This window comes from Mustela erminea, chromosome 13 (assembly GCF_009829155.1).
Source record: "Mustela erminea isolate mMusErm1 chromosome 13, mMusErm1.Pri, whole genome shotgun sequence".
Classification (NCBI taxonomy): domain Eukaryota; kingdom Metazoa; phylum Chordata; class Mammalia; order Carnivora; family Mustelidae; genus Mustela; species Mustela erminea.
Genome location: NC_045626.1, coordinates 55,818,603 through 55,842,018, shown reverse-complemented (window position 1 = coordinate 55,842,018; position 23,416 = coordinate 55,818,603). Strand labels below are relative to the sequence as shown.

Below are 23,416 nucleotides of genomic sequence, written 5' to 3'. Positions count from 1 at the left end.
TCTGACACTCATGATCTTCCTCAAATTAAATTAAAGCAATAAAGATAATTCTTCTAAAACCTGTTCCCTTTTCACCTCCATACAAACTATACTTAAGCAAAAATTCTTTGGAATGCAATGAATTTACACTAAACAACTCAAAGACTAAAAATTATTTTATTATCTAATCACTAGAGAATTATTTATTTATTAGATATACTGGATTGCCCTAAATCTAATTTGCAGGAACTAAAAGGTTGACGTCCATCTTTGCCAGAACCATCTTAGACTTAAGTACTTAACAGAATTTCAAATAACTGTCATGATAGAGATATTTCAAAAACTTCAACCAGAAGCACATAATTCAACAAAATGGCAAGACCTTGGTACTCTGTTATGAATACCATTTCAAAAATATTTATAGTCACAAGGGTGAGAATATAAATTTTTTGGTTCTAAATTACAAGCTACTTCGTGTTATACTTTGAGAAATAAAAACCTGGGTAATAACAACATTTGCATCCTTAGTTCATTGTCATTACCTCTCGCTCTATGGTCTTCCTCCTCAGCAGCTTTTTGACACTTGGGAGCTGCTTCTTTAACAACATGGTAGCTTCATTCATTCTTCTGACTTGCATGATTAAGAAAGACGGAACCTGGAGAAGAAACACTGCTTGAATCGAAAGGAAAGCATCTGAATTAAATCTCCCTGTTAGACTCCTTCTGGACACTCAGTATCCTGGAACCAGGGACCGTGGCATTTGTCCTTGTAAAGATTAGAGAAAATGGTAAGGATTCTTGTTTAAAAGTGAAAACATGCTTAGGAGCAGCCATTAAAGAATGTACAAAGATGCCACAAGCAACCTGGGATTATCTTCTCACATTTCCTCCCCGTGACTAAGGGCATATAGACTTTATGTTTCCTGGGTGTAGGTGGGATTCCAAGGAAAACAACACAGTCATCACACTGTTACTCACCTTCCACAGAATTTTCTGGTATTTAAGCATTAGGCGGATGATGTGCGCTGCAGTGTTTGCTAACTGTAATTCTTCATAATCAGAATGCTTGCTTCGACTGAAGAAAAGGTTTGGTGCCATTATAGTAGAAATATTCCATATACTCATTCGGTTTTTTGATTCGTTGGCAATCACTTTATTGAAGAATGTCATGAGGGCCTAACAAGAAACAGCACTGTGTCACATGACTGTATTTTATCAAAAGGCATCACTGATTGCTATCATTCATTTCTATACCCATTCATGGTGCCCCTGGAAACTGTAAGAACTAAAGAATGGTTAAATATATAATGTTGCCTCTTTTATTCCTTAAAAGTATTAATAAGAAATGCGAATGAATAGTCTATTGAATTCTCTAAATCATAAAAGTACTTCCATTTTTATGGAGTTTATTATATTAGAGATTTTATAAATGATAGTTTGCATTTTTATTTTCTTTTATCCAAAACAAGGCTGACAAATATTAAAATTATGTAGTAAACCAGAAAGAGGAAACACTGCCTTTCAAATAAACACGAAGTGAAGTTTTGTTGCAAAGGAAGAAAAGGAATCCTAAAAAAATCCTTAACTTAAAGCATTACCATTGAAAACTATCTACTATTTCCTTGGGAAAGGAAAAACCCATTAAAAAAAAAACACAAAAATCCCCGAAAACATGAGTAGCTCATTCCTTGGTCCAAATGTAAACTCAATTGAAAAATTGAAAAATTTTACTTTCTGGGTATCATTTTTCTACTGCTTTTCAATTTTGGAATATTCAGCAGACCAAACGGAAATGCTTACATGCAGCTGTTCTTGGCATTTAAAAAAGAGAGAGAGAGAGATTTGAGAAAGCTTAAAGTTTGGCTGAGCCACCAAAGTACAGATGCTTATGGGAACCTTCTGAAATTCACCAAGAGGGCTGAAATCTTAAAATGAAAAGATACAAAAAAATTCTCTTTAGTTTCTCAAGTTTAAATTCTGCTATAGTATTTCTTTTTAAAGATTTTATTTATTCATTTGACAGAGAGAGAGAGAGATCACAAGTAGGCAGAGAGGCAAGCGGGGGTGGGGGGAGCAGGCTCCCTGCTGAGCAGAGAGCCCCGATATGGGGCTCGATCCCAGGACCCTGAGACCATGACCCGAGCCGAAGGCAGAGGCTTAACCCACTGAGCCACCCAGGCGCCCCAAATGCTATAGTATTTTAATGTGAAAATGGTTGGGCATATAACAGTAATAATAGTCAACATTTATGTGAGGGTTTCTTAGGAAGCCAAGCATTCTTAATACTTCATATATATCACTGACTTTATTATTCTTACAAACCTTGTGAAGTAGGTATTATTATTAACACTGTTTGGCAGATGAGGAAGCTAATGGAAAAGATTCAGGTAGCTCTCTCTGCCCAATGTCAATTAGTTAAGTGGCAAAGCCAGGATTTGAACTGAAGAAACCTGATTCTTGAGCCAGAGCTCTTGATCTCTATAGCACATCAGCTTCAATCCTAGATCCAGTCACAATGTAGAATGGGGAAAAAGTGTGTGTGTGTGTGCGCGCGCGTGTATCTCCACCAGTCCCGTGACGTTTTCGAGGATCTTCTGATAGAAAAGTGTTAGATTACTTGTTCTTACTGCATCCTTGGATATATGAGAGGATAGATGACATTCTGAGCCAAATATCTGACAGCAGATGCATCCTTTTTCTTCTTTATATATAAAAGAATACTGTTTACAAATACCCCCAAAACAAGCTAATAAATTTCCAGCTTTTGAAATATTACTGAATTATACTAGAAATAGACATTCTTATGTCACATCCAACCCCCATCCTTGAGGATATAATTGACATATAATTGACACACTTATTTTATTATGTAGGAGAGTAAAGGCTCTCACCAAATTGAAATGTCTGATGAGAGGCAGCACAAAGAATCATCTTTGTTTTCAGCATTATGTTTACTGGCCTCAAAATTACAGGCTCTTTCCAACTCATCTTAACTCAATTTCATTTGAAAGATTCCAAACACCTGTTGTACTTACAGCAAATTTCCTATTGCATACAGAATCATTATCAAAATAAGAAGAAAAACTTTTGATTTTTGCCAACATACAGCAAGGAAATAAATCTGAAATAAGGCGCAAAATATTTGGGAGAACCAAGGAATATGGTTCTACCAAATGTTATACTATATGTTAATGGAAAAATCATTTTTCTGAGTCTAATTTTCCTAACCTATAAAATGAGAAGATCATATCAGGAGATTTCTAAAATACCAAGATTCTAGGATGGTTTCATTGAATTATCTTTATAAGCTGTAAGACACCAACATTTTAGGAATTTCATTTAAATCAGTGACTTCAAATTTCCTCCTTAAGCATACTCTTTGGATCTTTTGTCACCAGACTGAAGTGAGTAGCTGAGGACCTAAAATTATAGAGCTTTACATTCTGCAGCTTACATAATGGCCTCTGACATTATCACATTTGTCTTCTTCTGACATTACCCAATTTGTCTCCCATCTTTGCTTCTCCTCTTGCTAACCCTAGGCCAGTGCCTGGCACTAGACAGATACTCAGTATCTCTTAATAGATTGAATGAATTAAACTAAATGTTCAGAGAAGATTCCAGGATTTATGTTCTTTCCTGTCTTCCTTGGGAGAATATCAGTAAGAATGTGGAAAGGCAATCACAGGCTGGCAGCATGCTTAGCTGGCTTAGTAAGTTGTCATCTTGGTCTTTATTTTTCCATCTGAGCCATTATCTTTGACTACGAAGGGCCAATGACAGACCATAAGGTTGATGTAACATACCTGGGCTGTGTCCCTGTTGGCATCAGGCAGTGCCATGATCATGAGATGTAAAGCTTGAAACTGTACTTTGATGTGAGGCCCTCCTAACAAGAAAACAGAAATAACCACACATTTTGAACAACACTGATGCATTCTGACAACATTTCTTGCTAACATCTGGTGGCACAGGAGGGCTCCTGACAGCTTTCAGTGGTGAAGACTCCGGTTTTGTGCCCAACAATGTAAATTTGTTAACTTGGACAAGAGCCGCAGTCGATCAACTTCTCTTTTACATCCCATAATGTTACTGTAGAGGCAGGTGGCCAATGAGATCCTCAAAATAATTCTAGATCTGTATAACATCTCCCTTTTCAAAGTACTTCCACAGGCCTTGCTTTACTTATATGCCATAAACAGAAGGCTTAAAAGCTCAAGTCAACAGAAAATAAATCTTGTTTCTACATAACAAGGCAGCAAAGTATAATTACTAAGAGGATCGATTCTAGAACCAGGTTCAAATCCTGCAACTACTTTGGTCACTGAGTGACCATGTGCAGCCTATTACCCCCTCATTGCTACTATTTTGCCATCTGTAAAACAGGAGTAGTCACATCTACCTATCTCCCTGGGTTATTGCAAAGACTAAGTGAGTTAGTATATGGAGAGTGTTTACATCAGTGCCTATAACATAGTTGCCTCTATATGTGTATGCTCTTGTAATTGTGATTAAAGGCATTTATTCTAGATCATAAACGGACATTTAAGGAACGTGACTATTGTTGGAGCTTTAGAGATTCTTGAGTATTTTATTCCTTGATAAAATGACAGAAGATGGCGCTAGAGGGCTTGCATTTATAGCTGTGTATTAAACACTGATTCTTCCTGTTTTAGGGAAAGAATTTTAGGGATTCCATCCACAACTGGATAATCCACAACCAGCTGTGCTGAAACTGTAGAGTATATCAGAGCATTCCAGGCTTTGCTTTGTCTCTCTGTATTCTCTTCACACTGGTCTCTTGGTGGGGAGTTCCTGGGGGAAGCATTATATTCTAGCATCCCTGGGAAGTTCTCAACTGCATGAATATCTATTTATATTCAATGGATGAAAGGCATTCACCTGCCTGTAAAGTTACTTAGCTTTACAGCAGTGGAAACACTCTTGAGACAAGCTACTAGGTTACAGGAGATTGTGTGCATCCTAGTTAGGAGCACATGACAAATGTGCATAACTATGTAACAAAGAATCAGCTGGGAGATTATTTATAGGACTGTATCATCTTGTCTTAATATAATCCCCATGTGGATTTTTAGAAATTTAGTCAAATTTGTAAACAAAAATGACACAGGGTCAGGATGTTTTTGAAATTGGCTAATGTACACTGACATGAGTTTACTTGATTAACAGGAACTAATCAGGAACATATCTCAGTACAAGCCACTGAGGGACAGATAAGGCATTATTTTAATACATAAACTACAGGCTGTCTATAATCTTCCAATGCAGCCAACCCTCTGGCAGAGGGAACAACAGATGCAGATGCAGCCTCTGTATTTCCACCAATTTCAGAGAAATTATGAAGTTACTTTTAAGACTGAAACTCTTAAACTGGCAAATAATCCATTTTCATTTTATTTAGGAAACCTATACCTATACCACTTTGTAGCTAATAGATTCATAGTTAATTCATTACCGCATCCTGGTTAGGATCTTTTTCCCTTGAGGTCATTATTTTCTCAGAAACGTATTCAACTTTTCACAAAAGTGTCTACAGCTTGACTTAGTCTTTTAATTTTATGGACAATTTTTGGGTCAAGTTTAGAAAGATTACACTAAAAGACTACATTCTCCAAACCCCATTTTAAACCATAAAGATTAGCAGTTTAAACACACGTACCCATAATTCTTTCCTTCAGAAAGTCTCGTTATAACTAGGGCTTACTCTAGGTAGCAAAAAGGCCATTTTCCCTGCTGGGAGCAGCCCAGAACTCTGGGCTTCCTGTGGGGTTTGATGGTATCAAATCAATCACTGCAACATGGTATTTTTCACTTTCAAAGTCATACAAAAAAATATGTGGATTCCTCTGTGAACCTTTTCAAGATATTTTCCAGATTTCCTCCCTTCAATGAAGTGTACTGGCTACAGTCAGACACGGAACAATGATGTTAAGGAAACCTAGTTTATCTGTATGACTTTTTAAAATAAGATTCTCTGAATAGGACTGGCATTGGACTCATCCTGGCAAAATTTCATAATACCACAAAACCGCAAACAGAAAAAAAAAATCTTCTGTGGCACCAATTTGTTTTGATGAATTATTTAGTGTATATACCACAGATCAAGGGAAAACGAATACTTCTCCATTACCCAGGAGAGCAAACTATATAGAAAATACTATCCTTTTTGAACTTACAAATTGAAGGGTATGGCTGAATAAGCTCCTTCCTGACTAAGACCACTGAAGATAACTATAAACTCTGGACAAACACAAAAAACAACTATCTAAGGCAGTGAAAAATTCATAAAAGCAGGCAGATTTAGAGAACTGGACGCTTGGAATTAGGGAATGGCACAGGGAGTTTCCCACTATTCCGGCTTTTAGTCTATGGTGGTATTGTAGGAGTTAGCTGAAATTCCAGTCCTTCTGCTTGAACAACCAAAAGACAGGATTCAAGACGACCACAGACACTGGTTGGTTGACTCATGAACGAAGCATGTGTGTAGTGACACTGGTAAGGATACATAACTGAACTAACAGTTCAGAAGATCATTACATTTGAGTTCAATTTACATTCAAGTAAATTGTTGGCTCAAATACAAACAAGCAAGCAACAAAAACCAAAACAAAACTCCAACCTCTTTGGAGAAATATTATAGAATGCAGAGTCTCTAAAACACAGTATTTACAATGCTCAGGATATAGTTTAAATTTACTTGATAATGTAAATGCATTCTCAAGGGAAAAGACAATCAACAGAAACCAACCAGGAGGAGACCCAGATGCTGGCACTAGCGGACAAGGATTTTGAAACATCTATCATAACTATGTTCAATGATGTGAAGAAAAATATGCTTATAATGGATGAAAAAATAGGCTATCTCAGCAAATAAAATCCTTAATAAGGAGGTAAGAATATGGTAAGGGAGACAAGAATATTCAGTAGGGAAAAGACAATCTCTTCAACAAATGGTGTTGAGAAAACCAGCAGCCACATGCAAAAGAATGTTACTGTGGAACTAGACCATGGTCTTACATACTTACATGCAAAAATGAATTCAAAATACCAAAAAAGGGGCACCTGGATGGCTCAGTTGGTTAAGCATCTGCCTTCGGGTCAGGCCATGATCCCAGAGTCCTGAGATCGAGCCCCGCATTGGGCTCCCTGTTCTCCCTCTCCTACCACCCCTGCTTGTGTTCTCTTGCCCCCTGTATCTTTGTTAAATAAATAAATAAAATCTTAAAAAAAAAAAAGAAGAAAAACTCAAAACAGATTAAAGACCTAAATGTGTGATCTAAAACCATAAGACTTCTAGAAGAAAACATAAGCAGTAATCGCTTTGACATCAGCCATAGGAAGATTTTTCTAGATAATATCCTCAGGCGAGGGAAACAAAAGCAAAATTAAACTACTGGGACTACCCCAAACTAAAAGGCTTCTGCACAGTGAAGGAAATCATCAACAAAACAAAAAGGCAACCTACTGGATGGGAGAAGATATTTATAAATTATATATATGATAAGGGGTTAATATTCAAAATGTATAAACTTAACACCAAAAAACCCCAAGTAATCTGATTTAAAAAATGGGAGTAGGACCTGAACAGACATTTTTCCTAAGAAGATAGAGACGGCCAACAGACATATGAAAAAATGTAAATGAGATGTTACTTTACACTTGTCAGAATAACTAAAAAAACACAAGAAGTAACAAGTGTTGTTGTGGATGTGGAGAAAAAGCAACACTTATGCACAGTTGATGGGAACGCAAACTGGCACAGCCACTGTGGAAAACCCTATGGAAGTTCCTCAGAAAGTTAAAAGCATAACTACAATATGATCCAGTAATTCCAATGCTGGGCCTTTATCAAAAGAAAACAAAAACACTAATTCAAAAAGATATGTGCACCCCTAAGTTTACTGCAGTATTATTCACCATTACCAAGATATGGAAGCAACCCCAGTATCTACCAGCAGATGAATGGATAAAGAAAATACGGTGTGAAAAAAAATTTAGCAGATGTAGGGTTTGTATGTTTGTGTATATATACACACAATGTAGACACACACACATGCATATAATGGAATATTACTTAGCCATAAAAAAACTAAAAATCTTACCATTTGCAAAAACATGGATAGATCTAGAAAGTATAATTCTAAGTGAAATAAGTCAGTCGGAGAAAGAAAAATACCATATGATTTTTTTTGCAAACAAAAAAAATCAAATGAACAAAACAAAACAAATGAACAACCAAAAAAAAAAAAAAAAAGAGAGAGAGAGAGAGAGAGAGACAAAAAAAACCAGACTCTTAAATATATAGAGAACAAACTGGTGGCTGCCAGAGGGGAGGTAGAAAGGGGATGGGTGAAAAAGATAAAGGATCCAGCAATAGCACTATTGGGTATTTACCCTAAAGACACAAAGGTAGTGATCTGATGGGGCACGTGCACCCAAATGTTGATAGCAGCAATATCCACAATAGCCAAGCTATGGAAAGAACCTAGATATCCATCAACAGATGAATGGATAAAGAAGATGAGGTATATATGTACAATGGAATACTATGCAGCCATCAAAAGAAATGAAATCTTGCTATTTGCAATGATGTGGATGGAAGTAGAAGGTATTATGCTGAGTGAAGTCAATCAGAGAAAGACAATTATCATATGATCTCCCTGATATGAGGAATTTAAGAAGCAGGGTGGGAGATTTGGGGGATAGGTAAGAGAAAAAATGAAACAAGATGGGATCAGGATGGAGACAAACCGTAAGAGATCTTAATCTCACAAACACACTGAGGATTGCTGGGGGGGCGGGTAGGGAGAGGGTGGTTGGGTTATAGACACTGGGGAAAGCATGTGCTATAATGAGTGCTGTGAAATATGTTAGCCTGATGATTCAGAGATGTGTACCCCTGGGGCAAATAATACATTATATGTTAGTAAAAATATTTTTTTAAAAGTACACTTATGATGAGTACTGAAAAATGTATCAAATTATTGAATCATTATATTATACACTTAAAACTAATGTAACACTGTATATTAATTATATTTCAATTAAAAAATGCACCAACTGGAAATTCTAGAACTGACAAAACACAATATCTGAAATAAAAAAAGAATGAAGCAAACTAGCTTTTCTCTCTTTGTAAGCGTCTCTCATAAAACAAAATACTACATCTTACAAAGTAAAGAGATCTTAGTCACAGATGGCATGTGAATTAAAGCTTGGGAAAAAACTGCCATGCCTATGGTATTCTCTTTTCTGAAGGCACAAAGGATTATTTTATGAATCTGATTTAGTTAAAATGTTTAAAGATTTAGAACCTACTATTTTTTAGGACAAATTTTGTCATAAAACTTAGGACCTATTATTTTCTTTCATTGTGGTTTTAAGGATTTTATAGTTCTGGTCAACCTGCAGGAAGCTGTAAACTGGCAGATATAGATATCATTTGTTAGGCTCACGAGTGTTTTCAAATTTGAATTTGTAGCTGATATTTTCAAATTAGCAGTTTCCCTATTAAAGTGTGGATTTTGGCTCTCATTCCTACATGGTAACCATTTTTTAGAGCTGAGCAGTGGCCAGCCTTTTTATAAGGGGTGTGTCCTTTCAGTTGTCCATGGGCCTTTTTTGTCCATGCAGAATTGCCATTTATTTAACAGCATTGTGACCCCTGAATTCCTCTGGTTAGAAGTCAAAGCCCCCTTCATGTAAACCTATTCTGCTTTTCTAAATTCTCTCTTGTCACATCTCCACAATATTCAACCCTCAGGCTAAAAGCATGCCAAATTATTCTCTCATTGCCAAATACAACACACACTTTCCAGTTTCCATGCTTTTATCCAAGTTCCTCACTTAAGGTCTAATCTATGTGACTTTGTAGTTTTCAGAGACAAAACACCTTCTGTGCTGCATTTATTGTGTTTTACACATCATCAAACCCAGGACCTTGGATTTAAAGAAGGAAGAGACCTTCTATTTTTGGAAGGACTATTACACACCAGGTATTATTCTAGATGTCTTCATTTGATAACTACAACAACCCTGACAAGCAATTGTTATCTGTAATTTATAGGTGCAGTAATGAAGCTCAGAAAGGTTGATTACATGGCTAATAGATGGTTGAACAAGAATTCAAATCTCAAGAGCCTGGTCTTTTGGTAAGCTGTTCTTTTAACGGTCATAAAACCCGCTAATTTGTATCTACCAGACTTAATAAGGAAAAGAGAGGACTGTTTATCATCAAACTCAGTATTTCACCAACCACTGCCAGGAAATAGGAAATCTGTACATTTATGATCACATTTGATTATGCATCTTTCTTTTGCTCTGTGTCACTTTATTAATCTTCTATCTTAGCCCATTCACACTTAACTTCTTCCACCTACTTTCTATGAGAGTGATGAAGGCAGGTATATATTCCACAGGGAAGAGAGAGGTGGGTAGTTCTCTGAAAAACGCCTTCAACATTACTGCAGCTTCTCTATGGCACATTCTGTCCCATTTAAATTTATCAGCATTAAACTTGGCATCCAGTTCTTCACGGTATTGCTGAAAATCAAGAAAAACAGTCAATATTCAAAGTGTTTTTACCACCTGATCCCCCTTTCCCTTTTAAAAACTGTCATTACATAAATTATTTTTGTAAATAGATTGAAAAGCCAATATCTACCAAACCTAACTTTTTCAACATAATTAAAGAACTGAAATAGCTCTTTTTGAATGATTTTTTCTAAAATCTTTTCAGAATAATGTTAATCTTGAAATAATGTGCTAATTCTACAGAACTATAAAATTCTTTACTCATCATAGTTTTGTTTCTGTGGTTTTGGCCAAATACAACTTATATCCCCACAGGATAAACGTACTGATTTGACAAAAGTCTCCACTTCTTTTTTTTGTTTTCTTTTTGCCATCCTGTCATCTTCTTCTAAATTAGATCAAGAATGTATGCCTCTCAACTACTTCTCATACAGAATGAAAACTATGCCAGTAAAGGAATTCTGACCTCATGGCAACATGCAGACCAATGACATCTTCCTGGAGCAGTTACAGCAAAGTGTTAGGCCAAGAGGTACACATGTCTTCCACATGTCTGCATGCTTGCCCAATCCTTCATAAGGTTTGGAACACTGCGTAAATACTTTAAAAAAATCACTAAGCCTCCGTAAGTTTTAGTCGGGTTATACAGTTCACATTATCGATTCATCTGATTATCAAAGCCCCCATTCTCCATGTTTCTTTTTCAAACTCATTTTCTACCACCCCCTTGAATTGCATACAGTTTACCTATTAATAGCAGTTAGTTGTAGCAGCTCCCCAACTGACACTAACTACTCCAAAAAGAGAACTCTGAAAACTCTCAGGGTGTTTATGGCCTTCCAACCTTGAGTCACACAGAGCCAGAGTCAGTCTGCACGTCTGACCTTTCCCTACCACACTGCAGCTCATTAACCAGCCCAGACATTAATGCTGTCATGGCGCCCCAAACCTGGGACATGGGAGACAACCTGGCAGTACACGTCCCTTATAGAAACAGACAGGATTCCAAGCCACCCCCTAGCCCTTATTAATGACAGCAAGAGGAGATTTTCTTCTTGTCCTTGAGAAGCTCTCAATCTAATAGGAGTAAGAGAGCAAATCAAGGAAATCCTTTAATGATAAATACACTCTGTAAAGCACTAAAGCATATATCTGAAGCATACATACAAAGTGCTTCCTAGAATAAAAGAAGTAGAGCACAGACTGGGCTCTGGTAAGAGAAGGATGCATGGGATCCATTCTTTGCCTTTAGGCATCTTGCAGTTCTGTGAATGGGACCATCTTATGAACTCCTGATGCTAACTCAGGTCACATATTGGATGCTATGCAGCCAGGAAAGAGGAGAATCCAACTTGGCTCAGGCCAGTCTTGAGTCTGTGAGGAACTTGTCAGGGGAAGAGGAAATAGAAGGGTACTCAAGACAGCAGAAAGTGCTCCAGCAGTGGTACACATGCACAGAGCCCCACTGGGTCTGGGGAACTCTGGTAGGTTCAGTATTGCTAGGGCGCAGACCAGAGCCAGCCCTCAGGTGACTGAACTTCATTCCATGGGCCATGAGGCAACATGGAACACATCCAAGCAGGAGAACAAGGTGAGATTTATCCTTTTTGACAGCCAGATGGGAAAGCGATTTGGAGAATAAAGCTTGGTGTTGATTAGGGAACAGACTAGAAGCAAGGAGACTAGTTACTGGGCCATGGCACCATTTCTGGGAAATTGAGGACTAACCTGGATAAGCAGATATAAGACAGAAAGGAGAGGAATGGAATGCCTGAAGAAAATACTCACAAATCAGTGATGGATTATTTAGAGGGTGACAGATCTGTCCAAAATGACTCTGACTGCTAGCTGGAGTCATGGACAGATGGAAGTGTTGTTAACAGGAAGTACAGGGAAAGCAGCAAATGTCTTCCATCCATTGCCTGGTGCCACAAAGCAAAAGGTGAAACTGTTTTCAAGGAGGCAGGAAGCACCACTGAGAGCAGAATAACTAAGCTTCATCTCCCACATCCCTCTGCTGTAGGAAGCTGTCTGAAACACACCATGACCACCATTTTAACCTGCCAGTGGTGCACTGTTGCTTACCAAGCAACATGGCACCAGCATCAAGAGTGGGCTCTATGACTAGATTCTTTAGGTTTTTATCCCACCTCCACAATTGACTAGGTGTTAAGGCCTATGCCTCAGTTTCTCACTGTATAATAGGGATATTAAAATGACTTCAGGGGCGCCTGGGTGGCTCAGTTGTTAAGCGTCTGCCTTGGGCTCAGGTCTTGATCCCAGGGCCCTGGGATCGAGCCCCGCATGGGGCTCCCTGCTCAGCAGGGAGTCTGCTTCTCCCTGTGCTCCTCACCCTACTTGTATTCTCCTTCTTAGTGTCTCTCTCCCTGTCAAATAAAAATATACAATTTCTATAAAGAAACAAACAAATACATAAATAAAACGACTTCACAGAGATTCAATCAGTTAATACAATGTAAAGTTCAGTGGGGAGGGCCCACCCCAAAGGAAGCGCTCAGTAAACGCTGGCTGCTCATAATATCCCCTCCTCTCAGTCGGTAATAACCTTTAGTATTATTAGTATGGGAAACCCATGCATATGTGGTTATTCGGGTAACAGTATCTCTTCATCTTGACCAGACGGACAGAATATAACAAACTGAAAGAAATAATGTCCTCTCTTCCTTTTGACCAGAAAAAACTGAGGGCCATAGGAACAGAGCTGACATTTCCATGGTGGTCCTAAACATGAAATCATAAACCAGGTGTTGAATTTAGCTTGCCAAAGACAGGAAAGGAAGCATTTAGAGGTTAAAGAAGTCATGTTTTCTGTCCAGTGTTAATGAGGACACTAGGTCAGGGTCAGATACCACGTCCTTCAATCTGCTCTGAGCAAATATACAACCTGCTTCCATTTCGGAGGTCGTTTTATAAAAATGTAAATGACCCACGTTCAGCTTCAAAAACCAGGTCAGGAAGGGAAACCAGTAGACCAAGTAACATAATTATGAAACAATTAGAGCAGCCTCAGAATAACTGAAACAAGTCAAAAACAAAAACAAAAACAAAAAAAACCACCCCTCGCATGTCAAACAGCCTGACTTCTTCCATAAAATGTATTCCCCAGTGTTCAGCTCAAATTACTGTCATTTTTTGAAAAGAAAATCATTGGAAACACCAAGGCATTAAATTGGTTCCAAATGATCTGTGGCCTCAAATACAGGAACAGGCTCCACTGTTGTGTTCCCTGTGTGGCCAAAGCTAGCAGCTTCCCCCCAGGCCTGTGCCCCTGTTAGTCTCACCAGGCCTTGAAAGCACCAGACTGCTCACAATGATACATTAGAGTTAGTGTCACCCACTTGGCACAATTTGAGGATAATTATAACAGAGTTTTTAAAACTATCTTTCCCTAAACACATTCCTAGAAAAACTAGTCTAACAGAAGAATTTACACAAATAGTTTAAAGTTTGAACAAAGAAGAGAAATAAAGACCCCTTTAATAGATCACGTTACAATGTCTTTCTAACTATGATATTCCCCTTGTTTCTGTTTGCTGGCCCGGATTTCTCTCACATTGGTTTTCCTGGAGCTCAAACCATGCAAACATCTGGATTACATTCTCTCAGAGTAGTAAGAGACAGAATAAATAGGCTGAAACTACATAAAACCGATTAAGGAAGAAAAGGGACTTTTCCCTAAATATGGTTCAGGAATGCATGTGCCTATAAGAACACTCTGAAGGAATTATTAGCCTTTGGTAAGCATTTTTCAGGCAAAGATTACCTAAAGAAAAAGAAATTCTGCTATGGTGTTAAACTTCGTGCTTACAACGGTTGTGTAATGTTGTCTCCTTTTGATTATTTGAAAAAGAGAGTTTAAATCACCTCCATTATGATTTACACACACACACACACACACACACACACACACAAGCTGGGAATAATCTGTGTAAATACCACTTCTCAGTTATGGAGGGAGATTTAGAGGAATGAAGTCAAATTGTGTCTAGGAAATTTGTTTCTCTAACTTCACTTTGGTTCTCTGACTCTCATCCTCTGATTCAGGGTACATACGACAACCATAACTCTTAGAATCTAAGACAAAAAGCAGATTCAATTTAGAAAGAATAAACCTTGAGGATCCATTAGGAATTTTCTTGCCTTTCAAATGACCTTGTGCTAGCATCTAGCAATCTCCATTCCCAGGGAAGTGACAACTCTCCAAATGCCCTGACCATATATGTTCCTACTGCCACTGGCAAAGTGGCACACTGCTTGGACTTCCCTTACAAAATCAATTAACTGAATAAAATAATGCAGGTGACTCCTGAAAGCTGGCTCTGCCAGCCGTTAGCACCTGCTCATCGGCCTCATCCCCTCCTTCACAGGAAGCTGGAGCAGTGACTGTGTGGTGTGGAAGCTGGTGCCGAGCCCCTCTGGCTGCTGAGGGGCTACACCAAAGGGCAGGGAAGACCGGTGTCAGCTCTGCACCTGGTCTGAGGCCCAGCCTGCTCAGCCTGGCTTCCTCCCTTGCACCCTTCAGAAGCACTATGCCTCTTCTACTCCTGATTCCATCTCAGAATCTGCCTTCTGGAGCTTCCAATAGACACAGCCTATTTATTCTCAGTTTCTACTTACAAAAGCATCGCATCACACTTCTAAATAAAAACTCTGAGATTTCTGATACAAATAGAATTTCCCTAAACATGTACCAAAATGAATTAATGAAGAGATGCTCTTCCACCTCTATGCATTGCAACCGAGTTAATTTTTCCCTCATCCTGAGACTTTTTTTTTTCTCAAGGACTGATTATTTAAAACTGCTCAGATTTTCATGTCTTCCAGCCAGGGAGTGATTCAAGGGCAGAGTGGAACTGTTCACTGTGATACCCCCAAGTAGACAAACTTACGAGTAATTTTAGTAATTCTCTCCTTTATCCCACTGTGGAGTTTGCCACTACACGGAAGGAAGAAAGCAAAGCAAAAGGAATCACATACACAGGTGGTTTTATAATGTAGAAATTAACATTACCTTCAATAAAACGAGGTTTTAGAACTACTGAGTGATTATTCTAGTGGGGACAACCATTCCTACGTATTCTTATAAAGACTTTCATTAAAAAGATGGCCAAAGAATGTTTCTAAGTTTAAAACAACTGATCATGGGGGGTGCTTCAGTGGCTCAGTGAGGTAACTGTCTGATGCTTGATTTCAGCTCAGGTCATGATCTCAGGGTCATGAGATAGAGCCCTGCATCAGGCTCCATGCTGGGCGTGGAGCCTGCTTGAGATTCTCTCTCTCTCTCTCCTTCTGTCCCTCTCCCCCAATGCTTAAAGAAAAAAAAAAAAAAAAGAATAGTACATAAAAAATAAGTAAATAAGTAAAGCAACTGATAATGGAAATAAGGATTTATGTAATATTGGCTTAGTAAATTCCATGACCAAGAAGAACACAGCAAACTAAAGTGTTTAACCTTGAAAATAGTGATGGGACATTTTAGCTTTTCCACACTAAAGGTAAGCAGCAGTTTTTCATGGTAAATTGATGTGTTGTTTCTCTGTTGCTGGTTTTTTATTGTTATTGTTCTAAAAAATAAAAGGATACACAACTCAGGATCATGGAATATTTAATCACAAGTATCCAGGAACACTAGACAGGGTCAAGTGGTCCTACCAACAGCAATGACAACAAAGGACTTAACACCTGGGGCCTGTATGAACTGGGTCTCACTAGCTTTGGTCTCCCACAAGAACGAAAAAAAATGTTCAGTACCTTGACTTTGGCAGTGCATCCTGAAAGTCGAAAAATTCCTTCAGATTCCAGGCCCGATTCTTCAACTTTCTCAAAAAACTAAAAAGTAATGATAAATATTATAAAAATGAATACCTCCATACAATAATAAACATCTGAAATAACAAGATGGTGACAATAATAAACAAATTACCACGCATATATACATGCCTGGTATTTGAATGCCTTGAGAAATGTTCACAACCGCCTCTAAGGTCAACAGTAGTTTCCAATTTGCAAATGCAATGGAGACAGAATTGTCCTGTCACTTTTCCGGGACCAACCTCAAAAGTAATGGCCCCGTCTCTCAAGCTTGTACTTGGCCAATTTAAGATTTGATTACTATATATCTCTTTCTGCAGATGGACCAATAAAAAAAGTTTCTAAATTTACTATTATTAGATACAACCACATTAGCTGAGAGACAATAGGAATTCTAGAAATATGACCAAAAAGGCAGAAACTGTAAAGGTTTATACCTCTCTCAAGTTCCCATGGTGATAGTGATGATGATGATGATGCTGTTAACGTAATAACAATTAACCTAACATTTATTGTGCACTTACTGTGTCAGATGCCCCTTTCTCAGCATCTATTAACTATTTAATTAACTATTTGCCATCTATTAACTCATTTAATCCTCACACTAATTCTACCAGGCAGGCACTAACCACATCCCCATCTAACTGCCAAGAAGACCAAGGCATAGGAAGGGTATGTGACTTGCCCATGTTTGTTTACACCACAGAGGAGGATCATCCAGAGTCTCTGCTCTTTTCCTTTTTTTTTTTTTTAATAATTTAAAAAAATTTTTTATAAACATATAATGTATTGTTAGCCCCAGGGGTACAGGTCTGTGAATCACCAGGTTTACACACTTCACAGCACTCACCATAGCATATACCCTCCCCAATGTCCATAACCCAACTACCCTTTCCCTAGCCCCTTCCCCCCCCAGCCACCCTCAGTTTGTTTTGTGAGATTATGCTCTTTTCCTTTTAAGAAATGGTGGTGCCCTGGGGTGCCTGGGTGCCTCAGTGGATTAAAGCCTCTGCCTTTTGCTCAGGTCATGATCTCAGGGTCCTGGGACCGAGCCCCGCATCGGGCTCTCTGCTCCGTAAGGAGCCTGCTTCCCCCCTCTCTCCCTCTGCCTGCCTCTCTGCCAACTTGTTATCTCTATCAAATAAATAAAATCGTAAAAATAAATAAATAAATAAATAAATAAATAAATAAATAAATAAATAAATAAATGGTGGTGTCTGAACGAAGGTACTTTTTATAGGTAGGGTGAGAAATGCACATTTAGGCCAAGGAAATATGTCCATAAAAAAAGGTTCTCCCATAGGAGTAGAAGAATAGTATCTTACGCTGTCTTCAATGGAGAATACTTGACATGAGGAGTAGTAACAGCTAACATGTATTGAGTTGCTAAGATGATATAAATCCAGATTTGATTGAACTAGCATTTACTGGGCACCTTCCACTTGCTAAGTTACATAATAATATAAATTCATGTGTTGAATCTCCTCAGTCTTAGATTTTTATGCATTGTCTTCAGACTCTGTCCTTTACATAGAAGAGAGAGGTCATCATTCTAGTTCTAATTCAAAAAAGGAAAGAAAATGTTTATGTCACTGTGGACTTTGGCCATGGACATAGGCTATGCTTCCTTTTGCCCTTCCTCCTGGCTGGGTGTATGTTCAAGGGTGAGGTATCTCACCCTCCTCTGCCTCAGTGGCCTCATGAGTAGAAGGGAGATGATAACACAACTTCCTCACGCTGCTCAGTGCTGACTACCCATGTTAGCCTATGGATGGCATCTGCTCAGGGGAGGCACCCTCAGATGCCCCCATGCATGCTGGCACGTCGCCAGCACCCTCTGGCTCTCTCGTCATTGTCCGCTCTCTCATCGTTGTCCTCTGCTTCTATCAGCAGCTATCACCTGACTTGAGAAGCCACTTGGTCTGAGGCCCCGGCAGCAAAGTTTAAAGAGTACACAGTAAAGAGGCATGGCATTGTTACTGTGAATAAGGTAACTTCGTTTCCTCAGTCAAAATTTTTCTATTTTACTTAACAACTCAATTTAAAATGCAACAAGATTTGTGTTTAGGGCTTGGGATTTTAAATATGCCACTGGATGTCACTATTGAATAAATACATACTTGAGTAATCCAGTGTAAATTGTTGGCTATAAAAATGATGACTTAAAATCAAATCAGCTATTGAGCAATGATGGTCATAGAGATACTGGCAGATGAAAGTTAAGGTAATATCATTTCTCAAAACTCCTTTCCCCCTAAACATATCCTATCATAGTCATACCTGAAAAACCACCAGAAAAGTGGATTTTAGGCTTTATTAAGCTTTGTTTGGCAAATTCATTTAAATGATTATACATACATATTTGAAAACACCTAACTTGTGATATAGCTTAGCAAATACTTAATCAATAAATATACAGCTGATGATTAATGGTCATCTTGTATTCTGCAGAGAATATTCAAATACAGAGACATATAATACACACAAGTAAGCTTTAGAAAATACCGGAAAAAATTATGACAGAGGGAAGCCATGTGACAGAGCATCTGTGTCCATCACCTGATGCTTTATGGTCAGACATTGCAAAGGGCTCCAAAAGTCTGAAGCAAGGCAAACTGGTTCCAAGTGCTGTGGGATGATTTGGGGATGCATGAAGAAATCTGAAAATCACCAAGGGCCTGAGTCCTAAGTGGGTGTTAGTATCTTTAAACATACAAGAAAATTCATTAGCGGGTTTACAACTCCAAACTGCAAACAGGAGGCTCTATCATTTTCCCAGTCATTTACATCCCACTTACTTTTTGTAACACCAGGGGAACCTTCACTCCAGGGTCTTTCTTTCGGTCATTGTCCAATAGGACTGTAAGTGGAACGCCAAAAATACCATTGTCTTCATTGTATAATGGGCAAGAAAGAAAGGAAAAGGAATCAGCAAAGCACTATTCTTATTCCAGGGTGACAAAGTGTTAAAATCAGAAGAAACCTGTCTTAACTACCTCGTCCTTTTACTCTCTCAGTTTTGTTTCTTTTCAGTTGGATTCCAAAGGCATCAAAAAAGGCAGTCAGTTCAATTAGAGAGAGATGGCGGATTTTCTTCATATCTTCAGCAGACAGATCTCCTGCTTCGGTTAGGCCAAATCTGGTTTTCTGGACAATAAATTTCTAAAATACATATGGAAGATATTTATTTCTTATGGCAAAGGAAAATTATTATCCCCTCATTCAAATGCCACCTGGACATTCTAAATCTGTATAGCAAAACATGCTACTTGTACGAAAATCTCTGAGAAGCAAGCTGTGTCATAGAAAGATTGTGAATGATTTTTAGAACATTTGCAGAACATTCTTATGCTAAATTAGAATCAAAACAGTGGTCTGAAGTGCACTATAAAATTGTCATCACAACCATGAAAACATCTTTCTTCCAAGAAACATTCTGTGTTGTCCACTGATGTCCCATGTCCACCACATGGAATATACTGACCAGGGGCACGTGTGACAGGGTTCACACAGATCCCAAAAGCTAAGTACTCCCAGAAGAGCTTCTGATGTATCTTTTCAGGTTAGGGGACCATCAGTCCTTTAATCCGGTGTGATGTATTCTCTCTGCATCCTCCAAAAGACTAACTAATCTCCCCACTGAATGTGATGAACAAGTGTGCTGAGACAGTATTTATTGTATCTTAAACCTCAAATTCAGATATTTAAAGCCTAAATATTTCTAAAAAATAAAAACATACAGAAGGTACCAAATAATCTCACTTATCATTTTGAGACAATGAAATTGCTATATTCCCCATTTCCACAATAGGAAACAAAATACAGTAAAATGGTAACAACAACAACAAACTTTTGAACAATCCAGAAATACTGTGAAGACTAAAATAAGACCTCTTTTATTTTTTAAAGGTTTTATTTATTCATTTGAGAGAGAGAGAGAGAACAAGCAGGGGGAGCAGCAGGCAGAGGGAAGGGAGAAGCAGGCTTCCTGCTGAACAGGAAGCCTGACATGGTGCTGCATCTGAGGACCTGGAGATCATGATCTGAGCCGAAGACAGAGGCTTAACCATCTGAGCCACCCAGGCACCCGTAAGTAAGACCTTTTAAGAAAAAATTTGTTCTTATTAATATCCACAAGTTAGCATGGCTCTCAAAAAAGCTGGTATGGAAAAAAATTCGCTAAAGTAGAAAAATCTTAATTATTTCAGTTATAAAGCTTTGTATATTCTCTATATGGGGTCCCTCAAGTTAGAACTTTCTTGAGGTTTTTAACCATCCACTCACTCATTCATTCATTTGTTCATTTAGTCAACAACTGTTCCTTGGAACCTCAAGTATTTTAAAAGTAAAATAAAAACCAAACAAAAAAAAATGTAGAATGCGGTTTGGGACATAACTTGTTCTATAAAAAAACTTAATTGTTTTCCCTTCTTTCTGAAACCAAGGCCCCACATAACAGTAATATATAGCAACAACAACCAAGGCAAAAACTGTAATCGTTCATTAAGTAATTACCACTTGCTAAATCCCACACAAAGTTCTTCACAGGAGACTGACCTGCACCCCAGGTGACCCAAATCTCAGGAGGGAACAGCCTGGTTGAAGGAACTGGGGGCCAGCATCCTCATCCGAGGACCTGAAGATCATGCCCCTGAAACCAGAGTCCCAGTGGATTCCATCTTCTGCCCCAAAACAACCCTGTGCCCTCCAACATAAAGGTTTGCTTAAGGACCAGAAGGAGTTTTAGAGTTTGACATATGTAGGTTTAAATCCTATTTCAGCCTCCTACTCACTGTGGGGCTTTGGATGTATAACTTAGCTTCTTTGAGCTTCAGTTTGTTAGCTGTAAAATGGGAGCAGTCACAGGGTGATTGCAATGAAAATACCTAGTGCAGCAGGCTGGTAGAAGACACTCAGTGAATCTTACAGTTCTTGCCCTGCCCTCTTGCTCCTCCCTCATCATGGGGTTGTTGTCCGGGAATGGTCCAGGCTACCTAGGTAAAGACTCTGCCAGTTTTTATAGGACTCACTGCTTCAGTCCTTAAACTGTCTTTGCCCTGCTGCTCATCATGCCTCTAGCTCTGATCAGCACAGAATATTCAGGACTCTACATCACAAACGCATTTACAGAGTAGCCAACAGATCAATGTAACATAGTTCTTGTAGTGGGCTTTCAGGATATAACATCCTGGATATAGATACAGATTCCAGTATAGAGTTACATAGATACATACTCTGAGGCTTTCAGGATAATGAAGTATATAGCTCCACTTGTCTATTTCATGATAATATTATAAATTCTTAAGAATATTTTTGATGGATTTTTAGTGCCTGTTCTGCAAGTGCTCACTTCTTGTTATGATGATTGACTTTTTGCAGTAAGCCCCTCTGATATGTGGTTTCTAGAGACACAACTAAGTATATAGTTAGAATCTGCATTAACCTATAAGTAAGGATAGAAGTTTCATGAAATCACACAAGCCAGGAAATCCTATTTCCTCTATAAAACAGTATTCAAGCATACATCCTCACAACTCTTTTGCAACACAGTACTGCCAGGTACGGTCAGGCAGGCTGGGTACTGCATAGCACTGATGCCTGCCCTCTCCCTACACACACACACACACACACACACACACTTAATAAAGAAAAAAAAAATCCTAGTTTGTCCCATGGAAAAACCATAGGAAGTTATTGGAATAATCATGAAAGGTTTTACATACAGTTAAAGCATAGTCCTCTTTCTTAAAATCTGATTTCTTGAATTTACTTCTTTTTGGAGCCTCTGTAACCATTTCTGAATAAGATACTTCAAAGGACAGCTCTTCAGTTTCTGGTGGAATGTTTTTTTTCCGATAATCATCATCTAAAAAAAAAAAAAAAGGATGTACAATTTTTTTATGTCATTTAATCAATCAATATCATGTACTGTAAAATAAACACAAAATATTTCTAAGTTAACCTATAGGCACATCAGAACGTTTACAACCAAAGAACAGAATCAGACTCACCTAGAGGAGTTCAGATAAATAATAATGTGGGGTCTTCAGACTTCCATATGAATGAATTTCTCTAATCATTATCCAAACAAACTTTCTATATCATCTGATGTTTTTAATCTTGGATTCTTATATCTCATGAAAGGCACTGAAGATTACTAGAGGAAAGCCCACAAATGAGGCATTTCTTCTGTATGTTATGATATTACAGTTAAGTCCATCTAAACCCAATGTTGCTGCTCCTGAGGAAGCAGAAGCTTAAGGCAGAGGGAGAACGGGCAAAGACCCCACTAGAATTCCTGCCTAAATTCACTTCTCCTGTGTTTCTCCCAAACTATGGGAGGTTTGGTTCTTAGGATGTGTTAAAATTCAATTTGGCCTTCACTTCTAGGTTTGTTCATGTAAATTAACCCAAATTCTTGTAATTTGATTTGGTTACCTGACCTCCTACGCTGTTTATTAAAAAAGAGCCAAATGAGTAACAAGAAATGTCCCACATTTCTTGTGAGGTAGTTTGAAATTAAGACAATAAATTCCTTGGCCAAAAACAAGTGAATCCAGAAATCATCTGAGTAATCCTAAACTCTGATTCCTAACTAATATTTGGCTTGCCATCTTTTTTCATTGCCTGGAAAAACTGTTCATATGCAGTGAAAAAAAAAAAACTGATTATAAAAAAGAGAACTCATGTCTTTTACCCTCTTCTATAGACAGTGACTAAAGAAGAACAACGAAAAGAAATAATAGAAGACCTAATTAATCTCACATTAAAAGTTAAATGGAGAAATTTGCAAATCAACAGATTTTAAAATTTTAAACAGAAATACTGATCAAAAATACAATACTCAAGTGAAAGAGGTCCAGTTAAAAGGTAACCCAGTAGCCTTTATGTATTGTTAGAGTTGCTATGTGAGAGTTGCTCTGGTGCTGTACACACTTGAGCCTAAGTAGAGATTTTTGGAAGTGTCCTACTTCCACTCGCAACTATTAAGCAGCTCCAGATTCCTTGTGAAAGAGACCTCAAGTCAAAGACATTACCCAAGTGAGTAGTT

At 38.2% G+C, this 23,416-nt stretch overlaps 1 protein-coding gene across 4 annotated transcripts in view; it reads right to left on the bottom strand.

The window, feature by feature from the left end:
- ARHGAP28 (Rho GTPase activating protein 28) overlaps positions 1-23,416 on the bottom strand; it is a 205,113-nt gene that overhangs the window by 25,051 nt on the left and 156,646 nt on the right. For all 4 annotated transcript variants that reach the window (XM_032309485.1, XM_032309486.1, XM_032309487.1 and 1 more), the window contains 8 exons: positions 22,089-22,231; positions 19,362-19,527; positions 19,164-19,255; positions 16,306-16,383; positions 10,380-10,542; positions 3,786-3,868; positions 958-1,155; positions 522-635 (listed from right to left, as the gene is read on the bottom strand). In XM_032309485.1, coding sequence (XP_032165376.1) covers positions 522-635; positions 958-1,155; positions 3,786-3,868; positions 10,380-10,542; positions 16,306-16,383; positions 19,164-19,255; positions 19,362-19,527; positions 22,089-22,231 — 1,037 coding nt within the window. The remainder of the gene's footprint in view (positions 1-521; positions 636-957; positions 1,156-3,785; positions 3,869-10,379; positions 10,543-16,305; positions 16,384-19,163; positions 19,256-19,361; positions 19,528-22,088; positions 22,232-23,416) is intronic.